Consider the following 25055-nt stretch of genomic DNA (forward strand, 5'->3'; position numbering starts at 1 on the left):
TTATAAAATGGATAAATCTTTTCTTTTTTGAACATCAGTAACTTAAAGAATCAGGATGGTCCAGTCAGTCTTGGATGTAATCTTTTTCTTCCCCAAAGTGCTAAAGTGGTATTTACTTTTATATAGTTAAAATCTTTTTGACTAGAAAAAAAATATCTCTCTCTCTCTCTACTAAGAGCCTGATTCGTGATATAACAGTAAGATTCACTAATCTGGGCTACATGAAATCCAGATGTTTTTCCTTTGACTTTTTTTCATTGTTCTTTCTTTTGGTTAGAAGTAATCCACTGAAGAAAATGGGTAGATCTAATTCTAGATCTCATTCTTCAAGATCAAAGTCCAGATCTCAGTCCACTTCGAGGTCGAGGTCCAGATCACATTCTAGAAAAAAGAGATACAGGTAAATTGATGGTACTTTAATTTACAGTTCTTTGGGCTAATTTGATTTAATATTGTGTTGTTTAGTGGCTCTTTTCTTTAATACCTCCTTCACTTACATGTGGTCTTCAACAAAAGTGAATTTGAGATCTTAGTTCATCTAATTTGAATTCATCTTAGTTTTAATTCATCTTAGATGAACTAGATGTTAGTACTGTTGCTTTAATCATTTAGTGCCTCACTTATTTTACCCTTAAACTTCTTCAAGGTGTAGAACAAGAATGCTAATTATGCTTCCTGATTTTTTCCCCCTTCTTTACATGGTACACCTCTATCCAGATATAACACGGGTTCGCATACAAGGCAGTAAAGTTCTGACACGCTGCTCTGAGCAGCGTGTTAAGGGTGCCGGACCAAGGGGTTGAATAAGGAGCAGAGGGTCTCGGGGGCGGGCAGGGGCTTCCCTCCCCCCCCACCCCCCCGGGTCTGGGAGGCAGGAGCTGTGGGGGGGGGGGGGCACTTTTGGGGGCTCAGCAGTCCCAGAGTGACTCTGGGGATTAGCGGGGGGTCGGGAGCAGCCTGCTCCACTTCCTTCGCCCCAGCCGTGTCGCTCGGGGGAGGGGACTTGGGGGAAGGGATCCCTCCCCCACACTCACCAGCAGAAGTGGAGCAGCCCAGCCCCAGCCTGCTCCACTCTGCCACCTCCCAGCCGCGGTGCTCCACTTCCCGCCGCAGGTGAGCACTGGGGGGCGTCCTTTCCCCAACCTCCCCACACTCACCGGCGGCGGGAAGCAGAGCAGCCCGGCCCCAGCCAGCTCCACTCTGCCAGCTCCCAGCTGCGGCGCTCTGCTTCCTGCCGCAGGTGAGTGTAGGACCTTTCCCCAACTCCCACCCAGCGACACGGCTGGGGCCGGGGCAAGGAAAGTGGAGCAGGCTGGGGCCGCGTCGCTCCGCTTCCCGCCGCAGGTGAGTGTGGAGGGCGTCCTTTCCCCAACCTCCCTGCACTCACCGGCGGTGGGAAGCAGAGCGCCGCGGCTGGGAGGTGGCGGAGTAGAGCGGGCTGGGGCCGGGCTGTTCCGCTTCCCGACACTGCTGGGAAGTGCTTGTCAGGGGGTAGGGAGTGTGGATAGGGGACAGGAAGCAGGGGGGTTGGGTAGGGAGTGGGGTTCTGGGGGTGATTAGGGACGGGGGTCTCTGAAGGGGGCGGTCGGGGAACAAGGAACAGGGAGGGCCAACGCAAGTTTGATATAATGCGGTCTCACGTATAACGGAGTGGGATTTTTTGTGTCCTAAGGACCGTGTTATATCGGGGTAGAGGTGTATTTCATTTGTGTGGTCCCTTTCCTAATGGCTTGTCACTCTCTCTCATATATAGCTTTTCAAATCACAAGTAACTTGTAGTACTGACTTAATTTGCAGCATCAAACTGCTGGTCTTTTTATTTGGCAGATTATACGTAATATAGTCAATAAAGATGAATTATAGAGTTAATTTCTCATGTACTTTTAGTGTATTCCCAACAAATTGCATTTGACATCAGGGTTTTAGTATTTATTTTTATTTATTAGTATTTAGTATTTATCTTAAAGGATTTTTGAATTGTCACGTACTAACTTTTTTCTTTTAACTTTAGTTCTAGGTCTCGGTCCAGGACATATTCACGATCTCGCAGTAGGGATCGTGTTTATTCTAGAGATTATCGCAGAGATTACAGAAATAATAGAGGAATGAGACGCCCCTATGGTTACAGAGGAAGAGGTAGAGGGTATTATCAAGGAGGAGGTGGTAGATATCATCGTGGAGGCTACAGACCTGTCTGGAATCGAAGACACTCCCGAAGCCCTAGGCGGGGTCGTTCACGTTCCAGAAGTCCAAAGCGAAGGTCTGTGTCTTCCCAGAGGTCCAGGAGCAGATCTCGTCGATCTTACAGATCTTCCAGGTCTCCAAGGTCCTCTTCATCTCGTTCCTCATCCCCATACAGCAAATCGCCTGTCTCTTCCAAAAGACGTGGATCTCTGGAAAAGCAGGCTAAGAAAACTGAGGGAGCTCCTCTGCAAGATAGCCCTTTAAAAAGTAAATCACAGGATGAACAGAAAGATACATTTGAACATGACCCATCTGAGTCCCTTGATGACTTTAACAAATCATCAGCAGCTTCTGGTGACATTTGGCCTGGCCTTTCAGCATATGATAACAGTCCAAGGTCACCCCATAGTCCTTCTATTGCCTCCCCACCCAGTCAGAGTTCATCTTGCTCTGATGCCCCTTTGCTCAGCACAGTTCACTCAGCTAAAAACACACCTCAACATTCACATTCCATTCAACATAGCCCTGAGAGGTCTGGCTCTGGTTCCCTTGGAAATGGTTCCAGTCGCTACAGTCCTTCTCAGAATAGCCCATTGCATCATATCCCTTCAAGGAGAAGCCCTGGAAAGACAATCCCTTCACAGAGTGCTCCACGTGAGGAGGCTCGAATGCGCTCATTTTATCCTGAAGCTGGGGAACAGGAAACTGCAAAGGGTGGAAAGTTTCTAAAAAGGTAAGAACTATATCTGTAAAAGTCATGTTGAATCTTAAAATGTCCCTGCTCGGTCTGTTGAACTTCATTTAATTTACGTATAAGCCTCCTGAACTGCCGAATGAAACAGCCGTGACTGCTTACTAATTTCAGTCTAGTTATGCTTAAGCTTGACACGTGAAGAGCATTCCTTTTTATTATATTTATAAATTCTTGGTTTAGCTGTATCCTTGTGGAACAGTTGGTTGTCCCTTTCCTTTACAGTGTATTTTTATATGTTCTGTTCACTAGTGGTATCTATTATGGGTTCATAAGAAAAAATTAAATGGGAAGGGGATAGTGTATACCAGCTGTCTTCTGATTTTTATTTGCTAAAAAGAAAATATAGCTGTAGAAATCTTACTGAAAATGGACTGTTAACTTTTTGTCTGATTTCTTATAAAAATGGATTGAAAAATGAAGCAATTTGACTTCTATCTGTGCTGTTTATGGAACTGAAATTAAATTGTTCAGTCACTGAATTGCTATTCATAAATGTACTTATAAAGGCACCAGGATTCAGATTTTTCCCTAAGCAAATACATTGCTGCCAGTGAGTATATTGGAAACTATTAGCATGAAAATACTGTATTGAGATAGTGGGAGCTGAATGAAATAAGTATTAATTTTTAAATGCACTCAGCAATGTTAAAGGAGTTAGGATAGGTCTACACTTAAACTGCTACAGTGGCACAGCTGCAGTGCTTCACTGTAGACACTACCTATGCCAAAAGGAGGAGTTCTCCCATTAGCGAAGATAATCCACCTCCCTGAGGCTACATCTACACTGAAGATGCTACAACAGCAGCACTGCAGTTGTACCATTGTAGAATTTTCAGTGTGGACACTATTTACGCTGCTGAGAGCGGTTCTCCTCTCAGAGTAGGTAATCCACCTCCCCGAGAGGTAGTAGGTAGGTCAATGAATGAGTTCTTTTGTTGACCTTGCACTGTCAACATCAGGGGTTAGGTCAGCTAGCTACTTCTCTTGGGTTGTGGATTTTTCACACCCCTGAGAGATGTAGCTATGGTAGTGTAAATTCCCAGTGTACACAGAGGATTGAAAAGCCAGTTTACATAGTTGGTCACAGTATTCCTGAAGTCTTACGCCTTGTCTGCACTACAAAGTTTTGTTGGCAAAAGTTATGCCGCTTTAATTAAAACCACTATTGCATGTCCACACTAGCTCCTTGTGTTGGCAGAGTGCATCCACACTAACAGCTCTTGCATCGACACAGAGAGCAGTGCACTGTGGTAGCTGTTCCACTGTGTAACTGACTGCAAGGTGCTTTGGGAAGGGTTTTCAATTCCTCATGGGGCAGGTACAGTGTCACATGATGCAGGTTTCTCAATTCCATCATTCCAGAGGCATCCTAATAGATTGTCCACTGCTTTTTCAACTGAAGAGTGAGGCGGGAGAGGAGAGTGGTGTGTCTGGGGCTGGGGAGACAGAAGGCTGACGGACCTATCCTGAGGCAGAGGGAGAGGGACCACACTCACACTCACACTCTCTCTCTCTCTCTCTCTCTCTCTCTGCTTGGCACAGTAGCCTGTTCTGCCTGCCTATCGTTCTGTGATCCCTTCCGAGTTCTCCTACACCACCTCAGCTGCCGGAGTGGCATCCTGAGCAGCTCCGTGAGGAATGTCAAAGCAGCACAGCAATTCCCCCCTTCATCCCCCCCAGCAGCAGCAGCCTGCCTGTCCCAGTGTTCCTAGTGCAGGGCAGAACAGGAGCATTCCACCTTAATGATTTGCTCTTTGTTCCCCAAACAGAACAGTACACCCAGGTGTCAGTTACTTCCTGGAGCTTTGAAAGGGGAGGGGCGCATGCCTGCAGAGCAGCAGAGATCAAAACAGGGAGCAGAGTGCTCATGACAGGCTTTGTGGGATACTGGTGGAAGCTAGTTATGTGGACAAAACAAACTGCAGTGACTATACGGACCTTTTGTCGCTTTAACTTTGCTACAAAAAGCCTCTCGTTGAGATGGTTTTATTTTGATGCCCAAAGTAGCTTTGTAGTGTGTACGCCTTCCCTGTTTTGTCTGCAAAAGGCAGCTTTTGCCAACAAAACTTTGTAGTATCGACAAGGCCTTACTGTGACTAATGACTTATGCCAATATAGAATTGTGGATCTCTGTGTTACAAGCACAACAAGATTTTGAAAATGGTTTTTCATTTTTTTCTCTTTTAATGGTACCCTTTTACTTTTGTAGAAAGAATTGTCCCTGAAATGTCAGGGTTCAAGAGTAAAATGCAAACTGAAATACTAAACTTCCTATGATTCTCCCACAGACAGAATGATAGATATAAAAGTGCTTAAAGCTGGGCACCAAATTAAAACTCCCCAAACCACTAGTTTTAAAAATTCCAGTAGTCTATTTATATAGAAAAGGGATTCTTTTCATATATATATTTTTTTCAAAGGATCGCACATAAGTGGCTGTAGATGTAATAATAATGCTGTGCAAAAAAGTATATGCTGAACAACTCAGTGGAATTTGTTTTTGTGTTGTGATTCTGTGATACTGAGGTGACTCAGAAGTGAAATGCAAATGAACTGGAATGAATGCAATCCAGAGTTACCATCCTCTTCTTTGCTATCCACAGGTACACAGATGAAGAGTCTAGAGTATACCTGCTTGATAGGGGTAATACCAGGGAAAAAGAGGCCCAGAAGGAGAGAGGATCAGAAAAAGGGAGGACAGAGGGAGAAAGGGAATGGGAGGATCAGGAAGCTTTAGATTATTTCATTGGTAAAGATGCTGGGAAACAAAAGTTTAGTGACTCTGAAGGGGAGGAGACAGAGGAGACAGAGGATTATGGACAGTTCAGAAAATCTGTCCTCGCAGATCAGGGTAAAAATTTTGCTACTGCATCTCACCGGAATGCTGAGGAGGAAGGAACCAAATACAAATCTAAAATTTCAATGAAGGGCAATAGAGAGAGTGATGGATTTAGAGAAGACAAGAGTTATAAACTTAAAGAGACTGGCTATGTAGTGGAAAGGCCTAGTGCAACAAAAGATAAGCACAAGGAAGACGACAAAAGTTCTGAGAGAATAATGGTGAAGAAAGAAACTCAGTCACCTGAGCAGGTAAAGTCTGAAAAGCTCAAAGAACTCTTTGATTACAGTCCCCCTCTACACAAGAATCTGGATGCGAGAGAAAAATCCACCTTCCGAGAGGAGAGCCCACTTAGGATCAAAATGATAGCCAGTGACTCCCATCGTCCTGAAGTTAAGCTCAAAATGGCACCAGTCCCTCTTGATGATTCCAATAGGTAAATTATCCCAATTCACAGTACACTTCCTCACCCGTGTACAGAGTTTACCTAGACATTATTTAAACCACTGGTTTCTTTTTGTCTCTCTTTCTTGTTGATGCATTTTAGACCTGCTTCCTTGACTAAAGACAGGCTGCTTGCTAGTACGCTTGTCCATTCTGTCAAGAAGGAGCAAGAGTTCCGATCCATCTTTGACCACATTAAGTTGCCACAGGCCAGCAAAAGCACGTCCGAGTCATTTATTCAGCACATTGTGTCTTTGGTTCATCATGTCAAAGGTATGTACTCAGTTTACCACAGCAAATATCAGTGTCGGCATTTAGGAAAATGATCAATTACAGATAAACCTGCTTAATGTCACTACAGACAACTCAGTTCTCTGTTTCTTCATACTGATTGATTCATACTTTTTTCCTTTTGAGAAGAGCTCATCTTAAAATAACCCCCTAAAAGACTGCACAGCTAGTCCCAGAAAACTATAGCAGTAATACCAATTTTGTATATCTTGATAAACTGTGTTATACAGTGAAATAAGCTGTGGACAATTTGTGAATTTTTGCACTCAAGTTTAAATGTTCTATATTTAAAAAACTGTATATTGGCCAATGTTTAGATTTCTTTGAGGTTGCTAATTCTCATGTTTAGTGATTGTGATTTCTGTTGGCAAATTACTCTATATAATGTGAAAATACCGTAGAATCCTTTGATTAGGACATCCCAGTTTCCCTCTTCAGAAAATATTTTTTTTAAAGTATGAAAGAATAAAAACTATGTGAAATAAATATACAAAAATAAAACTGATGAAATTTCATCTTGTTTTCATTCCTTATTTGGCAGTTTGTGACACTGGAGCATAGAATTTCATACTTGGCAACTTGGCACTGTCCAAGTTCATCCCTCTTAAATGGATTATATACTAATTCTTTTCAGATTGAGCAGCAGTTATTACCATTCATTATCATTAGGCTAAATCAGTTCCTTGGGAAGCATCCCAGTAAAGAGGGATGATTTCCTATATCACAATTAAGTATAAAATACTCTGCAGGCTTATTAGTCAGAGACTTAGTATTGTCTGACAGAGTACAGTCCTTTTGTCTAACATGTGAGGACATTTACAGAGTTTCTGAAATGAGCACCAACTATTTTTTTTTTTTTTTTTTTTTTTTTTAGCAAAGCATTTCTTATTTGTTGCCAAACATGTCCTCTTCAGCTCTCTTAATGAACTAATTAAGACAAAAGACCTTAGTGATGAAAATTGTTGGTGTTCACAGCAGAAGAGGGAATCGAGTTTTTTAAATTTCCTAGAATAGGAGCCACTTGATCAGATGACCAATTTTAATTTAACCGAAGTTATGCATTCATTATTAAGATAGTTTAGATGTGCTAAGTTGGTGTGCTGAACATCCAAAAAAGTGCTACATAATAAATAGCTAGAGGGACCAAAGCTTAGTAGTATTCTGAAATTCGATTTGGTTGCAAAATAAGTATTTTTGCAAAGAGGATTTGTAGAGCAGTTATAAAGATTGTTTAATTAAATAATCCTTTGCTAAGTACTAGCTGACTACATATTAACATTTGAAACCAAAGTATCTATTCTCTTTTTGATATGTCGGAGATTTAGAGCTTGATCCTACATTGAAGTTAGTGGCAAAGCTCCCATTGACTTACATAGCAACAGAGGGTCCTGTGGCACCTTTGAGACTAACAGAAGTATTGGGAGCATAAGCTTTCGTGGGTAAGAATCTCACTTCTTGCATCTGAAGAAGTGAGGTTCTTACCCACGAAAGCTTATGCTCCCAATACTTCTGTTAGTCTCAAAGGTGCCACAGGACCCTCTGTTGCTTTTTACAGATTCAGACTAACAAGGCTACCCCTCTGATAATTGACTTACATGTTACAGGACTGGGGCCTGCAGGGGGCAGTGTTTCTAAATCTAACATCTGGCTGGGAAATGTAACTGTTTATCAACCAGTCTGTGGCCAAGTTATTTGATGTGTGTATACCATATTTTGTTTCTAAAACTTTTAGCCTTTCTGCACACTTCAAAATTAGTTTTTTGTGATCGGATTTTAGTAACTTTTCATTTTTTAAAGAACTGACGTTATGATTCATTATTGGTGTGATGCAACTGGTCTGAACAGCTCTTTATTAATATAGAGCTGAAAATGCCCAGTGATGTTTTCTTTTTCATTGTAACTAGGTCCTGGAATGTGTTTTGAAATGGCAAAATCCATGTTACAAAAGTAAAATAGCTGTTGAAAGATACAGATGCAAAAACAGGCAAAGTTGAACCTTCTGTCTTCCTGGCAAAAATGGCATAAAAACTGAGTTGCTAGCTCAAATTCCTGGGTTTGATGGAATTATGATTGAGGCACTACCCTTGTAGTGGCCGTTTCAAGTTTTAATGATTGGTTATGAGACATGTGCTGGATGTTGGGCGGTAAGTTGATACAGATGTATGTTGACCTGTTAAGCAGATAGATTGCTTCATTTGTAACATTTCATAGTTCATGACTTTATACGTCTATTTTACATTTAAACACATTTGTTGAGCTGGTCTTTAAAAATTCAGTGTTGCTATTACTAATTTTAACTGTCTCAAAAGCCAAAAGAAAATTTGTTTGTTAGAGAAGCTGTCAGGTTTGCCAAGATGCCAGATGCTTAAATGAATATATTCAGCTGTAGGGCTGTTAATTGACTTTGATAATTTTATCATCTCTGTTTCTAAAGGAAAAGTTGCATTCTTTTAAGAAATAACTTACGTTTAATAAGTCTATATGTAATTCTTGATGCATAAATTGTTTAAATGTTCTGTCAAAATGAATTCTATCTTAAGTTAAAAAATTAAATTTATTTGGAAATTTTGTTCCCTGCAAATACTGACTCAAAATAACTTAATCTGCTCCTCTGGGCAAAGTGTAAAGAAGGAAACCTAAACAGCTGCTCCTTTTCCTCCATTAGAGGAAAATGTGACAGTGAAAAGGGAAGAGTCTGACTCTAATGAGTTTATGGTGCTTGAATTAGTTCTAATACTAGCAGGGCATACCTGTGAGGAAGCTTGCAGTGGTGTTGTGCGCTGCTATTATCTGCTCATTGAGGCTACAAGAAGGGTAAGAGTGGGAAAAATCCTCTAACAGATTTGCCTCTTCTTCTGATAAACTTAAATATTTTCAGTTCTTTTTTGGCTGCTATGTATCTTTCTGTCAGGAATGGAAATACTTATGTAGGTGGAATTTAACTAACTAGACAGAATTTCTCCTCTGTAACCAACAGAACAATACTTCAAGTCAGCTGGAATGACCCTAAATGAGAGGTTCACTGCGTATCAAAAAGCTACTGAAGAACATTGCACCCGGCAAAAGAGCCCAGAAATACACAGGTATATGCCAGTTGCATTACTAGATGCTGCTTATTTCAGTGAAATAATAAATTATATTTCTTATAAGAACCCATAAATGCTTTTCTAATTACCTCTGAATTCTTCACCTGAGAGAAGCATGAACTGGTCTGAGCACAGGACTAGGAGCCTCGAACTCTTGGATTCTAATCCAAACTCCAGCTCTATATGTGGCTTTATGGCAAGTCTTTTGTCTGCCTCAGTATCTCTTTTGGGCTATACTTAACTGCCTCACATGCAGTATTGAGCATTGAGGCTTAAGTATTTTGAAGATGGAAAAACACCACTTGAGTGCTTATTATTCTCATATGTGAGCTAGTTCATATTGTGACTTCATCATTAACTTTTGAACCGCATTAATAATTTACAGCAGTTTGAAAATAAAAACCTGAGCTGCGTTAGTGTCTGAAAGGTAAGCAAAGGTAGGGCATATGTATATCATTGCTAACCATTGGAATCAGTTATAAAAGGCTGCATGCCTTATTTTGAGTATGTTACATGTGTGAAGTTAAAAATACCCTCTCTCTAGTAGTATTCTGCATCAAAGAAATATTTTTTGAACTTTATTTTCTACTTTTAAAGGGATGTTATTAACTGCTGCTTAGCGTGAGTTAGTTTTAATGATCTGATCACTTTTACAGAGCTCTTGAAATACATAATCCATTAATGCTTTTACATCTTTAAAAATAAAGGGAAAAACAAAATGTCATAATTGCACATGTGTATGTTTAATGTACTTCATTGGGCAAAAACAGATTTTTCATTATCTGAATAGATTTAAAGGGATTATAGGGACCTAATACTATAAATAAAAAGATCATGCTGCTGAAAAATAGAGTAGCTCTTGATTTCTTTGTTTTCTCAAATGTCCAAAAGAAATACAGGAAGCCATAAACGATCCCCTGTGTGTATGGCTATACACTTTTTTTTATTTTACATTTAGGAGGATTGACATCTCTCCAACTGCCCTGAGGAAGCATACCCGTTTAGCAGGTGAAGAGAGAGTCTTTAAAGAAGAAAGTCAAAAAGTAGGTTCTGAATTAATATTAAATTGGTATTCTAGATTTAGTAAAATAATGTGTATTTTCTTTTGAGTCTAAACTTCAGGGTGGAGTATTTTTCTTTTGATTTGTATTTCTAGCCCAAAAAGTACTTGGACCTAGACTATTTCTCATCTCTGGCCTTGGACAAAATATGTTAGCAACTTCTTGCCTAGATTCCAGGATGTTTCCTTCCAGTTTTCCTGATTTTTGCAGCACTTAGCAGACCCAAGGACTAGAAATCAAGAAAACAGGTCATTTGCAGATGTTGTAGCTGAATTAATCAGCTGTTTATGCTGTCCTAATAACACAGTTCTTCAGAATAAATTGTACTAAATATTAATCCACCCACACAAACCTGATAGTTTGCTTGTAAAAATAGATCTCCCTGGTGATTTGGTGGAACATCTTCTCAGAAGCGAAATTCCTAGATAGTTTAAAAAAATCATCAGGAATAGACATATAAAAGTCAAACAACTTTGTCATTAAAAATCGACTGAATGTTCTGAATAGTGTTGAAACTAGGCAAACTTTATTACTTCTTTAGAAATTTGGAGATAGTGCAAATGGGAGGCCAACTTCTATCTCGCCTGGATTTTTCCATTTTAAAATGCTGTTCCTGAAATCTCTTCCTTTCACAGGGAGATAAAAAATTAAGATGCGATTCTGCTGATCTTCGGCACGACATTGACCGTCGTCGAAAAGAGCGAAGTAAAGAACGAGGGGACTCTAAAGGTTCCAGGGAAAGCAGTGGATCAAGAAAGCAGGAGAAAACACCAAAAGATTACAAGGATTACAAATCTTACAAAGATGACAGGTAAATATTTGAACTTTCTAAGTAGGTTTTTTAGTTTCTAATTAGCCTTTTGTAATTGTAAGCTTAATTGCTTTCAATTTTCACTGTGTAATGGAACATTTAAATTTAAACAATTAAAATTATTTGTTTTACAGCAAAAATGTATTATCTGTCTTTTACACGGCTTATGGTGGATGAGGACAAAAACTTTGGAATAGCAAGCTAACACTGAAAAAAAAAATGACAAATTAATCTGTCCTATTATCCAGGCTACATCAGGAGGTTGGACTTCAATGCAGTACATTTCTGTAAACAGTTTGTGTAAGAACTTTGGTTCGTTATGCTTGATTCCGCACTTTTTCAACTCATAACACCCAGAGTATGAGAATTTTTACTGATGTCTAGGTTTAACATGGGTGAGAAGGGAGAAGTATTTATTTTTCTAAAGCCAGTGGGCTGTTTTTAAAGAAAAATGTTAGTTGTTAATAGTTATGTTTCAGTGGATACTTTATAGCTGTGGTAAGAGATTTCAGGTATGACTTATTGGGTGTTGTATTAAAATCTTGTAAATTGGGTCAAAATACTGCCAATATGGGGTTACTCAATACAGAGTCTTGCATTAGGTTTTTTTTTTTTCTCTTGCTTTACACTGGGCATATGATGGATTTTACTTGTGCTTCATTTTTCCCATTTCCTTTCTGCCTCTGGTATCCACACTGTCATCCACTGGCATCCACATTGGGATGCCCAGAATATATCTGCTATTTTCAACAATACGTGGAAACTCAATTAACTTAAAATTTATAACTTTTGCTCTAAGGGTTTTCCTCCCTTCTTCTTTCCCTTTTGCTACCCCAAAAATGGCAGTTAAATAGGTCACTCTTCGTTGAATCAAAAACCAGAGAATTAATTTTGCAGTCTACTGGTTTCCAACTAATTAGCAGTAGTATTTGCACAATATATTTTAAATATATGGAAGGAGGATGAAAAGTGATATTATACTCCACCTTAAAATCTGAAATACATATTTTTATGGATGATTTATAACCTGAGGGGGAAGTAGCTTTTACATAAACAGAGACCTCCTTTAGTGTAGCGTGCTACAGGGTATCTATTTTTAAAACAGCACAAAGTATGTTTTTTATTTTTCAGTAAACAAAAAAGAGAGCAAGACCGTTCTCGATCTTCCTCATCTTCATCCCCGTCTTCCGCCTCATCCAGTTCACGAGAAGAAAAAGATGGCAAGAAAGAAAGAGATGAAGAGTTCAAAACCCACCATGAGCAGAAAGAATATTCAGGTTTTACAGGAGTCAGCAGGCCGAGAGGCACCTTTGTAAGTCTTTCTCTGCTCCTTCCAAAACTTTCATTGCTATACTATTGTTACCTTAAAGCAGTGTTAGGTAATTGGCGTGACTCTAGGATCCATCTTCCCAAGATTAAGATGTGCAGTGTTTCATTTTAGAAGTATCATGTAACCCATTGCTATTGTGTGCTGTTCAGAGTTGCTTGGATCTGAATGTTTTGATTACTCAAACCAGCTAAAAATGAAAAACAAAAGGTAACTAACAATAGTTTAACAAGCTGAAGTATCTAATAGTGTAGTGCAGTCTTTGTTAATTATTCAGAATAACAAGTCTCAAACACTTTCATATTATGGACCACAGCAGAAGTGAGAAACCTCTTTTTAGACAACTCTCCTTCCAAGACTTCCTTCACAGCAACACTAGCAACGGGTTACAGAGAAGAGTCTTATCAGGACAGTAATAAAGACAAGAGGAAAAAACCCCAAATCCTTGTTAATGCTATGGGTGTCGCTGCTTGCGTATTTCTTGCTATTTGTATCTGTGCAGTTGGTTTCTTTTACTTGGGGCAGGATTTTAAACGTTCTAATATCAATTTATTAAAGCTACATTTTGCTATTTGTTGTCTGTAATCCCCAGTGCTTCCAATTTTTCCAGGTCACTTTACAGTTTGGTTCTGCCCATCTGTGTTTGCTACCCCTTCAATTTTGTTGTTATCCACAAACTCGTACATGCCTAATTTATATACCTGACAGCCATGAAGCAGCTGTGCTGGGGAAAGCAGGGCTGCTTGCTTTTGTTCGTTAGTGTTTCTCTGAATGTCCTGGACTCGACTACAGTCAGCTGCAAAGCTAACTGGTCAACACACTTCCAAATCACAACGCTAACCACCTTCCAGCCTTCAACCAAAGTCCACAGACAGTAGTTTTAAAATCACTACTCAATAAAATGATGTAAACAGCATGTGAATGTAGTTCACTGATACTAAACTGGAAAATGTGCAAACACCAGTGAGGACCAAAAAACAGTAAAGACCACCTCTAGAGATTAGGAACATAGGCAGGAAGTAAACATTAGGAGCTATAACTTTGAACATTGCAAGCTACATGGGGGGGGGGAGGCGGGGATTCCAAACATACAGATTCTTTGGGAGGGAGTAACTAAACTCCTTCATGTAACCTGTAATACTGAATCAGTTATGCTGAAAGAGACAATAGACATAATAGACAATAGATTAGAAATAAACAAGCAATGTTATATGACTACAAAAATGGCCAGTGCCTGACAGATTAGCTTGCACCTTCTGTCTACAATCATAAACTAGATCGTATAGTTTTTACCAATACAGCTAAAGTGAAATGTTTGTCCTCCTAGCTTAGTAGGCTATTCCAGTTCACGGTTTTTATTTTGGATAAAAAAAACCCTTTCATTTGAACAAAATCTTCCCTTTTGCGTTTGGGGCTATTATGGTATAGGCTGGCTGGCCAAAAAGGAGTAGATTTGCTTAGGTGCAAACTAAAAAGTGCCTATTCACCAAAAATCATGACTGAGATTTCCACCAACAGGTTGCAGGACTTATTTACAAAATGAGACAGACACACACACATTTTATATAATGTAAACCCATAAACATAATGAAAGCATTCGTATCTATTCGTCTATCAGAGTGAATAGAAGCCTGCAGTCACATTTTCTGACCTTACAGTCCCTTAAAGGTTTTTCATGTGAGCTCTTCCCAGACTGAAAAGGGAGCTGTCTTTATGCTAAGAGTCTGCTCCTCTTTTTCTGTCATGCCCTGAAACAGGTAGGCCCACAACAGTAGCATCATTATGGGCTATATATTACCTAGACTGCTTTGTAATGTAGGATTACTAAAATAGCCACCATAGCCCAACTCATATGATTGATGGAATTTCAGCCTCCAGAATTAGCTGACTTAGGCTTTGATCTTAGCAACATTCTGTTTTCCAAATGCTATTTCCTCCTCCACAGTGACAGTGTCCCTGTCATACTCTTAATTTTGCAATGAAGAGGATTCAGAGGATATCAGAGGCCAAAGTATTTCCTAAATTTATGCATTTAGTTGAAAATATAAATTATATATATATATGTATGTATTCCAGATTACCTTTCTAAAAAACCCCACTTCTGTTCCTGTACAGTCTTCTTTAACATTATATATATCCAACACTTTTCAAATTATCATTCTCAAATGTCTCCATTTTAGTTTGTTGCTTTCAGTTGTCTTGATAAATCTTGTGACTCTTCCACTGATCTGTTTAGTCTGCTTCTATTCACAGATAAGTAGTATTAAACTCTCCAGGTCGCGTGTTCTTTTCTGCACTCCTCCCCTCTTTTTGGTCAATCAGTTCCCTCAATTTCACATTATGGGTAAACATATACTAAAAATCCTATAAACGTATTTGAATGCACTTCAGCTGAATAGAGATTGTTAGCTCAAAGTGAACACTTAGTGCATTAGATTTAAAGTATTACATGTGAATTTTTAAATTGCTGTTTTATGTTTATATATTGAGGAAAGAATACTGAAATAACATTTTGGGTAATACAGTTGAACTTGAATATTTGCTTTGTGACTATATGCATATTGATTAAATACATAAACACTTTGGTTAATCAGTTTCGAATTAGGGGCAGAGGAAGAGCCAGAGGCGTTTTTGCTGGAACAAATACTGGTCCCAGCAACTCAAATGCTACTTTTCAAAAGAGACCGAAGGAAGAGGAATGGGATCCTGAATATACCCCAAAAAGCAAGAAATACTTCTTGGTGGGTGCTGGAAAACTTATTATGTATAATGCATGCATCTTTTATCAAAGCATATTTTATAACTGATGTTAACGAGGCAGTGTCTGTGTGCATGCTGCTTCTGTACTGGTAGCTGTCAATGACTTTAGCATATTATTACTATGAGAGCATCAGGGTCCTAGTTGGCCCAGTACCTGCTTCCCTTCTATCCTTCTGCAGCAGAGTGGTGGGCAACAGTAGCAGGTCACTTCAGAGAGGACGTCCCCCACCACTCCTGCTTTTTCCCCATATTTGGGGTGGAGAATGAGGAAGAGTGACAACCTACCACGCACAGCCTAAAATGTTAAAACAAACACATACAGACCACCCAAACTAACGCAAGTGTTTTTCCCCCAGTGGTTTTAAAGCAGACACTGATGCTTGGTGCCTCAGCTGTGCTGAGAGTCCTGTAAAAGTAGTGTGTCATGAGTAGATGGCAGCATACAATATTGGGGGGGGGAATAGGGGGAGATGGCACAGTGCACATGGATTGGCTCTGGTAGCAGCAGCCCTGCTGCTCTCCGTAGAGTAGTGAGATGCATTAAAGTACTCTGACATCTGTTAAATATTACTTTCCCATACTGGTATCAAAAGAAGGGTAGTTAAGATCATTGACCAAGATATCTCTTACTTAACTTGTTGAATATGCAGCCTCTCTTCTGCTTGTGCTGCTTAAGCTCTCTTTAGTAAGTGGATTTTCAAATGATAAAATACTAATACTTTAAATGGTAAAAATTACAAGTTCATTTCTGATAAACTTTCTACATTTGTATAGTGATATCTGAACTTGAGTCAGTAAATTACTATAGAAAAAAGAAGAACAGGAGTACTTGTGGCACCTTAGAGACTAACAAATTTATTAGAGCATAAGCTTTCGTGGACTACAGCCCACTTCTTCGGATGCATAGAATGGAACATATATTGAGGAGATATATATACACACATACAGAGAGCATAAACAGGTGGGAGTTGTCTTACTAACTCTGTTAGTCTCTAAGGTGCCACAAGTACTCCTGTTCTTCTTTTTGCGGATACAGACTAACACGGCTGTTACTCTGAAACTTGTAAATTACTATAGATAAATAAGTTTTATACAGGAATATCTCCACCAATAATTCTGGAAGGAATTTTAATAGACTTAGGCAAGAGGAACTTTAGTGTTGTTTCTTCACTCTTTTGGGGTCCTTAGAATACTTTAGTTGTGTTTCTTCCTCATAGAAGGGATTAACAGTTTTTATATATGTGAAACCTAGGGCCTCTGCTCTGCTCTCATCTCATACAAGTAAACCTGAATTTTCCCACCCCCCAAAAAATCCAAATCTGTTTTTGAATTTGAACAGGGTCTCCTGTCCAAAACTTGTTTACAAAACTTTAATTTTTATTAAGGTTCTGAAGACTTATAAGATTGGGATTTACCTGGAAGCCTTTTTTTCTAGTCAAGCAGCTAATGGAAGATGTTCTGTCATCCTCAGTAGTAGCACTAAATTCCAAGGGTTAAGCACTTTTTCAAATAATGTTACAAATACTGAATGCGGGAAAAGTGCATTATTAAAATTACATCGCAATGTGATTTTACTATACAGTGAGGTAGGTTCTCAGAGCGCTACATCTATGTCATCACTTTTGCTTAAAAGAAATCACTTTGGCCTTTCTAGAATATGAAATACGATTTTTGTGATACTACAAACTTATTTTTGTTGATTTTATTTTAATAAGAGAGAGGCTAGAGGAATTTGCCTATTAATTAGTAGTCAGCTTCTGCTTTTCATTTGTGTGGAAGCTATTGAGCTATCCCCCTCTCCTTTTGCATGCCACCACCAGCAGTATATATCAGGTAGCATGTGAAAGGCAGTACTTCCAATGGTCACAGAAGATTGTGAAAATAGAGTGGCAAGGTCAAAGCTGGTAAATTTCATTAAGTAACTGGTTTATTGCCCACCTTTTAAGTGGAACTTTGAGTAGTCCTACATAGGACAAGACCTCTCAGATATGACTCTTCACAAATAATTGAAAATTTTGTCGTTTCTAAAAGTCTTTCAAATGCTTGTTTACAGTATGAGGACAAACCTTATCAATTATAAAATGTAGGTTAAACTGTGGATGTAAACTACTACAGTATTCCCTGGAAAACCTCTCATACAGATTATATATAAAACACACTTGACAGTGCATTGAAGTGAAGGTGCCTACATGTTATGGTGATAGGTGCAGTACAAATGTCTAAGAATGTTGTTCATTTAACTCATCCTTGTTCTGTTTGACCTATGTTACCATAGCATGATGACAGAGATGATGGTGTGGATTATTGGGCCAAAAGAGGAAGAGGCCGTGGCACTTTCCAGCGTGGCAGAGGGCGGTTTAACTTCAAAAAATCAGGTAGCAGTCCAAAGTGGACACATGACAAATACCAAGGGGATGGGCTTGTGGAAGATGAAGAAGAAACAATGGAAAATAATGAAGAAAAGGACAGACGCAAAGAAGAAAAGGTAGAAAACTCTGGCTTGTCGATGAATTGAAGAACAGATTTCCTTCCTCACCATACCCTAAGTGATAAAATTGACAAAATAGTTTTCATTTAAAAATTATTTTCATGTATCTGCGGTAATGGACAAATGGGGGCAACTCATCCATATTTTCTTTATTTCTACAGGAGTAATATGAAGAAAAATTCCAGCTGAAAAAGCAGCCCTTGCACCACCCACACAGCATTTTTAATATTTTTTTGTCGTCAAATGAATGTAAGCATTTTACTTAAATTTTACTGTTTAAAAGTAGTTTAGAGGGATTGTTTTTTGTTTTAAGCCTTTAGAGATCTTGATATAGTAAACTGTATGTTGACGATCGTACAGGTAGAAAGTAAAATATTTGTAATTATCAACTTTTAAGAACTTTTACTGTCTGTTAAATACAGTGTAATTCTGCTCTGTCCACAAGATATGGTCAAGTGCAACTGAAAAGTTTTGATTCTCCCCATGATGCTGTGTTTTATTCTGAAGTAAACTTATAGCTCTGCATACCTGAAATCTTGGAAGAGCATTTTTTTTTTATAAATTAGTACTAAGTCTCAATCACAATGGAGTTAGTGTTTTCCTTAGATGTAATGAACCAGAGCAAAGTCTGTTGTGTTTTGCTACCCATCCAAAAGTAGTGTTAAAAGATTGCAGCCTTAAGCCAGTCTTTGTTATAAAAGCACTTTTCACAGTGAACAGACTGAAATGAAATGTATTTGAAAATAGTCTTCTAGCTTGCTAAAGCAATCCTAACCATAGCTCGATGGGAACTGTACTACAAGACTAATTCAGTTCACTTTGTTTTAATAACTGCAGAAAATTTGCTGTGGATCATATTTGAGAGCTAAAGTATTTCAATATCCCTTAAAATGAATGTGGATGGAGATGTATACAAACCTGTATTAACATTGTCATACATTCACATTTCTAGACCACCCCCACGATGGGAGCTCTCTTCTGAACAGATCTAAATCTGACAAGTATAGCTGTAGCATAACAGGTGCTACGTTTCTCCGTCCATATACCGCTACTGGGGAAATGCCTCAACTGTTTGTGCAACAGCCCAAAAAGTAGCTTGACTTCTATACACTGTAACCGGAAGATTTGTCCTACATTCCAAATGCATGTTCCATTTTTGCATATGACAGAACAAGGTAAACCACTAGTTGAAAAAGAGTTACTTTTAAGAAAATCTGTTTAGTATATTTCAGACTTTGCATGCATAATGTATGAAGTCTTGTGAATGGAGCACTAGTTGCTATCTTAAAACGTTTCAAGCACAGTGAATAACACAAAATGACACTCTCAAGACTACGTTTTAATTGTTTTAATTGGTGACTCATGGGTTACCAATAGAAAGTTTTAGTCAAAAAGTTTGTGGCACTATTAATCCAGCTGCCCTTTGTGTCAGTCTTTGTTCCAGTTCATAAAACTGCCTTTTCAATTTCTTTACGTGGGCTTTCCTCTTCAGGTAAATATTCTGGCAAGTGTGAATTCTCTATTACGTTTACAGTCTTATATGAAATAAAAATCTAAAAGTTTTTAAAAGGATGAAATGTTAGAATTTGTGCCTTACTGCTCTAAACATCTTACAGAAACTTGAACATTTTAACATATAACAAGCAGAAACAGATTAAAGATACCAATGATAAATTCTAAAACACATTCCCCTTCAACATTTGAAAAACACACTGCAGCACGAAACTTCAAATTAGAACTAACTTGCTATTAGATTTTAAGATCATTAACAATTTAAAACAGTAAGAGCTTTGTCATTTAATTTAATTCTCTGAAGTTGAGCCTTACCTCCTTTCCAGCCTCGTATATAATCACTTGTGCTTCTAGCTCTTTTGTTGCAGCAATAGCAGAAGCTAAGGACTAAAATAAAGTTATGCAATTTTAAAAATCTTAATATTACAACTAGATTAAGGATGCAAATTCAAAATGCTGTGTTGTGTGCATTTTGTTAAAGCAAAGCAAGTTGTAACACTGAAATGTAAAAGTGGAACTAGCAGTAGAGTATTAAATGGAAGCTTTCAAACCGTTTCCAGCTATGTTGTTTATAACATAGTCTGCTTAATTCCCTAAATACAGGGCTTGAAAAGTTTCCTGCAAACCTACAAACCAGAAGCCAGCCAGCAGTACAATGATGGTCAAAAGAAGGCTTGTAAAAGCTTGATTTGTATCAAGGCTCACCTCTCTCTTCTTCCTAGGATAACACAGTAGCACACACTTAGTAATATAGAAGTCTGTTGATATAAGTGTTTTAAGTGCTGTGTAAGCCAGTAGTATCTGGAGAGCTTGATAGTAGGATATACAACATCTACACCAACTTAAAGATGTTACAGAGCTAGTGTGAAATACAGATCTCAGTACTATAGTACGGAGGGCGGGGGGGCTATGTCTCAGCATAGAATTAGTTGGCTAATTTATTAAGCAAACCTTCCATCTGAAAAGGACAATACCCTCTCTTCTTACACATCCAGTTGTGTGGATGTTTACGGTCCAACTTTTTTGCTTAATTCCCTTCTTAGTGAGACTTTTTTACATTGGCTAAGAATCTCCTATTACACTTAATATTCTTATTGTAGTTTTAATGGAGACAGGGAGGTAAGTCTGAAAACATTGGCTCCTGTTATAATGTCATTTATTTATGTGTCACATGTAATGTTTCATAAGCAGTGTAGTTCTAGGTGGCTTCATGAAATTTCATAACCAGAAACGACAAGCATCAAATGCTACAGAACTCTGGCCCACCATCAAGTGTTGCCGGCTCTAGAGTAATGAGCATCTTCAATTTTCCAACTGAAATTACATATAAATAGTAGCATTATTTCTAAAGATTCTGTCAAGTTAATGCGGTCATACTGTACTTTGTCCTGGAATATCATACCCTCGTTCTAAAAGAAACTATAGGAACACCACATACTGCTTATTACACATGTTCTTGCAATAGTCCTCTCCCCACAAGATGATCTCTGCTCCATTTGTCACCTTATTGGCAGCAATGGTAGTAAGAGCATAGAGATGTAGTATCTAATTTTGCTAATGTAACTAGGGAGAGTTGATGGAGGGGGAAAGGATGGCTCCACTTCACAGGTCTTGGTAAAAAGGTTAAACCTTCAATTTGTTTACAGCTTTTTGAAGGGAGGTAGTGGAATGAGTGTTATAGTTCAGTGAATATTTGAACCATTAGCATAACTAAAAGATTGGGCATTCTACTCGGTTAGTGCTATGGTAATTTGTACAAATGTCATACAAACCTTACCTCTGTTACAAGATCTGATTTTACTCTTACTTCTTAAGAGACGACTGAAATGTAAAACTGATTTATTCCACTGACTTTCAACAAAACTTCTTCACACAGTCTTCTGGTAGGCTAAAGTAGAGAGAGTGAGAGGAGGAATGGAAAAACAACAAACTCTGAGTTCAGTATTCAGAAGCTAGTATCCCAGAGTTCACCCTGATAATTAACAATTAATGTGAATCTAAAACTCAAAGAAGGCAGCTAGAAACAAGTCAATGGGGGTAGACTTGGACTTATAGTATATGAAGAAAATTGTGAATACTTGTACTGCAACAAATGTACTGCAGCCTAGTTGTTAGGCACTTGATAGTACACCTCTACCCCGATATAGCGCGACCCGATATAACACAAACTCGGATATAACGCGGTAAAGCAGTACTCTGGGGGGGCGGGACTGCACACTCTGGTGGATCAAAGCAAGTTTGATATAACGCGGTAAGATATTTTTTTGGCTCCCAAGGACAGAGTTAATCGAGGTAGAGGTGTATTTGTATTACAGTAGTGACTAGATAACCCAACTGAAAGTGGGCTGCTTCGTGCCTTATATCCACAGCATGAGAATGCCTGCCTACAGGGATTTATTAACTTAAATAGACCAGATCGGAGACAGTGTTATCCCCATTTTACATAAGGGAAACTGAGGCACGGTGACTTGCCCAAGGTTGCAAAGGAAGTCTGTGGCAAAGATGGGAATTGAATTCAGATCTCGTGAATCCCAGTCTATCATCATAGCATCCTTTCTCTATTTGCACCAGCCTGAAGGTTGGATAACAAAAGCCTACTGCCCTTGAGTATGGTATGAATGGAGCTGCTCACTACCAGCCTGAAGAAAGTATTTCTGGATTACAGAATAGATAGGAAGTGGCAAATTATTCTGTGACCTGACCTCTCTAGAAAACTTTTTAAAAAGCGACAAAGAGTCCTGTGGCACCTTATAGACTAACAGACGTATTGGAGCATAAGCTTTCATGGGTGAATACCCACTTCGTCAGCGAAGTGGGTATTCACCCATGAAAGCTTATGCTCCAATACGTCTGTTAGTCTATAAGGTGCCACAGGACTCTTTGTCGCTTTTTACAGATCTAGATTAACGCGGCTACCCCTCTGATACTTTTTAAACAGACACTCTCCTAGAGATTTCAGTTGCAGATTCCCTTGGAGAATCCACATGAGAAATTACACAGTTAAAATTAGGAGTGGTGATATGAAGACAATTATTTGAGCTTGGATAAAAGGCACTGAGTAAAACTTAAATTCCTACCACATTATCTAGTCCTTCAATGTGAAGAGTAATGTTCCAACAAGAATGCAAAGAACTGTTAAGGAAAAGTTGTGTTTTGAACTTTTAATTGGATACTTCTGGAGTATCTGTTTGGCTGATACGAGGAGTATTCAGCGCATTTGTATTTCTCTTGCTAGAAGTTGAAAACAATCATTGGGATCACATCTACAGGAAAAGTAGTAAGAATTATCTAGTTTCTTTTCTACTAGAGCCTTTTTGTTGCTACAGGCAAGTCGCATCTTAGGCGCATTTAACATGTGTGAATTCAGCTTTGCGCGGTCGGCAAAAACGGGGGGGAGAAAAACAACAACATAAAAACTGCACCTGTAGTGCGGGCAATTCTGCCTGCCATTGAACTCAATGAATGTTTCACTATATGCGGTTTTCGCTTTATGCGCTAACCGCAGAACGGAACCCCTGCGTAAGATAAGACTTGCCTGTACATTGAATTTTGAATTAAAATAGACCAGTCTGGCTGAGTTAGTGGTGGACAACACTGACAACACCAGTTTAATAAGGCCACATTTGCTTCCTCTCCTATAATATCACAGTGAGGCTATTCTATTCAGGAGACATCTGGGGTAATTTTGCCCATTGCAGACTTAAAGGCAGGATCTTGCAAATTTTCTCTCCAGGCACCAACTCAGAGATCCTGTCAGTGTTTATTTTGCGTTCAGCTCCCCAATCTTCTTGGGGGGGGGGGCGGGAAGCAAAATGGCCAGTACTATGCAGCTCTTTTGCTTACTGGAAACTTCTCCTATTCTTTCTGCCGTATAGAATCCAGCTGCTTTGGGAGTTGCCCCTGCCCCAAACCCCACCCCAACTAGCTTGGGCAGGCCTGAGCCATAAACTGCCCTGCTGCTACTACCCCCTTTAACCACTACTGGTGGCTTGCTAGCTTTGATTTGCCATATCCCAAAGCAGCTTTTGAAATGCTGTCAACAGTTGAACTGGAGGCTGCAGTAGTCTTCAGCCTAGGATTTTCTGTTTAATTGTATCTCCCTGGCCCACTGAATAAGAGAGAAGAAAATCTCCCCTGGCTGTACCATTGACCAGAATAGCAAAGGATGACAGCTTTTGGGCATAGGTTGCTTCTAAGGCTCTGCGCTCCTGTCTGAACCCAGGAAGAATTCACACTCAATACTCTGCTCTCTTCCACTTGATTTCATTCAAAGACACTTTGATCTTGAAGCTAAGTAAACTGATTTTCTGCCCTTTTATGGGGTGTAAATTATCTTGATGCTACTTTGTTTACTTTAAAAGAATTATTTTCTGTCCCTCCAATCATTTCCTTGCATATTTTTTAGTTTTAGGCATATAGAGACAATATATGATATGATGCTGGTGACCACTAAACACCAGTCTGCAATAATGATCACCAGCTTCCTCATTTATTACAGATCAGATGACTCAGCTCATGAATTTAATACTTTGAAGTTTAAAAATAATGAAATAGCTAATCTTATATACAAAGATGCTGAGATGCCTTGCCCACTTTCCAGAAATGTTTAAATTTTAACGCTTGATAAGTCCATCCACATTTAACATCCAGTCCCTTTTCCTAGCCATATCCTCACTAATACAACTTTACCCCTTCCCCATCCTAACTCTAACTTATTCCTTAACATAAGAACCTTGATGTTCATTTCCTTTTAACTACTTAAAGTTCTCATTCACAAATTGAAACTGGAGCCTAGAGTATTTCAAGTATTAAAACTTATGCTTTGTTCTTTAAAATACATGAGTGAGTTTAAAATGCTAGAACTTGAAAGAATGCCATGGATTTTATTTTTTGTGTGTGTTAATCCTGGTCATAGCTCAAAAGTTGCAAACTCAGACTTACTACCTTTTCTTCAAGTTCTCCAACCTTTCAGTCATGCCACAGTTGTTTGTCATACAGTAGAATCCCGTATTAAGAACACCTTGGGAATGGAAGCTGTTCATAACTGAAATGTTTGTAACTCTGAACAAAACATTATGGTTCTTTCAAAAGTTTACAACTGAAAATTGACTTAATACAGCGTTGAAACTTTACTATGCAGAAGTAAAAAGTTATACTTTTTTTTTTTTTTACTAGTTTACATTTAACAGTACTGTTGCCTTTTGGGCGGGGGGCGGGGGGGGGGGGAGGAGGAGGAGAAGAAGAGGAGAGGGTCTCTGCTGTTGCCTGATTGTGTACTTCCAATTCCAACGAGGTGTGTGTGGTTGACTGGTCAGTTGTAACTCTTATGTTCATAACTATGTAATTACATAATTGGAAGAACATTCTGAAAGAAAATGAAGTGCCTGCAAAAGTGATGGAAAATATTTTGAATACTAACAATTTGCAAACAAAGGTTTTTACTTAAGAGTGGCAGACAATGTAGAATTTCTTTATAGCATAAAATGTGAAATTCAGCT

At 38.8% G+C, this 25055-nt stretch overlaps 1 protein-coding gene across 9 annotated transcripts in view; it reads left to right on the forward strand.

Annotated features, from left to right (window-relative positions):
* BCLAF1 (BCL2 associated transcription factor 1) overlaps positions 1-19599 on the forward strand; it is a 29157-nt gene extending 9558 nt beyond the window's left edge. For 3 of the 9 annotated variants that reach the window (XM_054024302.1, XM_054024301.1, XM_054024303.1), the window contains 11 exons: positions 278-400; positions 2012-2917; positions 5542-6213; positions 6325-6494; positions 9490-9595; positions 10557-10641; positions 11295-11470; positions 12602-12782; positions 15392-15538; positions 17833-18042; positions 18207-18579. In XM_054024302.1, the coding sequence (XP_053880277.1) occupies positions 297-400; positions 2012-2917; positions 5542-6213; positions 6325-6494; positions 9490-9595; positions 10557-10641; positions 11295-11470; positions 12602-12782; positions 15392-15538; positions 17833-18042; positions 18207-18212 (2763 nt within the window). In that variant the 5' untranslated portion in view covers positions 278-296 and the 3' untranslated portion in view covers positions 18213-18579. Of the gene's footprint in view, positions 1-277; positions 401-2011; positions 2918-5541; positions 6214-6324; positions 6495-9489; positions 9596-10556; positions 10642-11294; positions 11471-11604; positions 11771-12601; positions 12783-15391; positions 15539-17832; positions 18043-18206; positions 18580-18997 lie in introns of those variants that run through there. The other 6 variants (XR_008444553.1, XR_008444552.1, XM_054024304.1 and 3 more) reach the window with 6 other exon arrangements.
* Positions 19600-25055: the final 5456 nt, after the last annotated feature.

The sequence above is a fragment of the Malaclemys terrapin genome, chromosome 3, assembly GCF_027887155.1.
Source record: "Malaclemys terrapin pileata isolate rMalTer1 chromosome 3, rMalTer1.hap1, whole genome shotgun sequence".
Taxonomy (NCBI): Eukaryota; Metazoa; Chordata; order Testudines; family Emydidae; genus Malaclemys; species Malaclemys terrapin.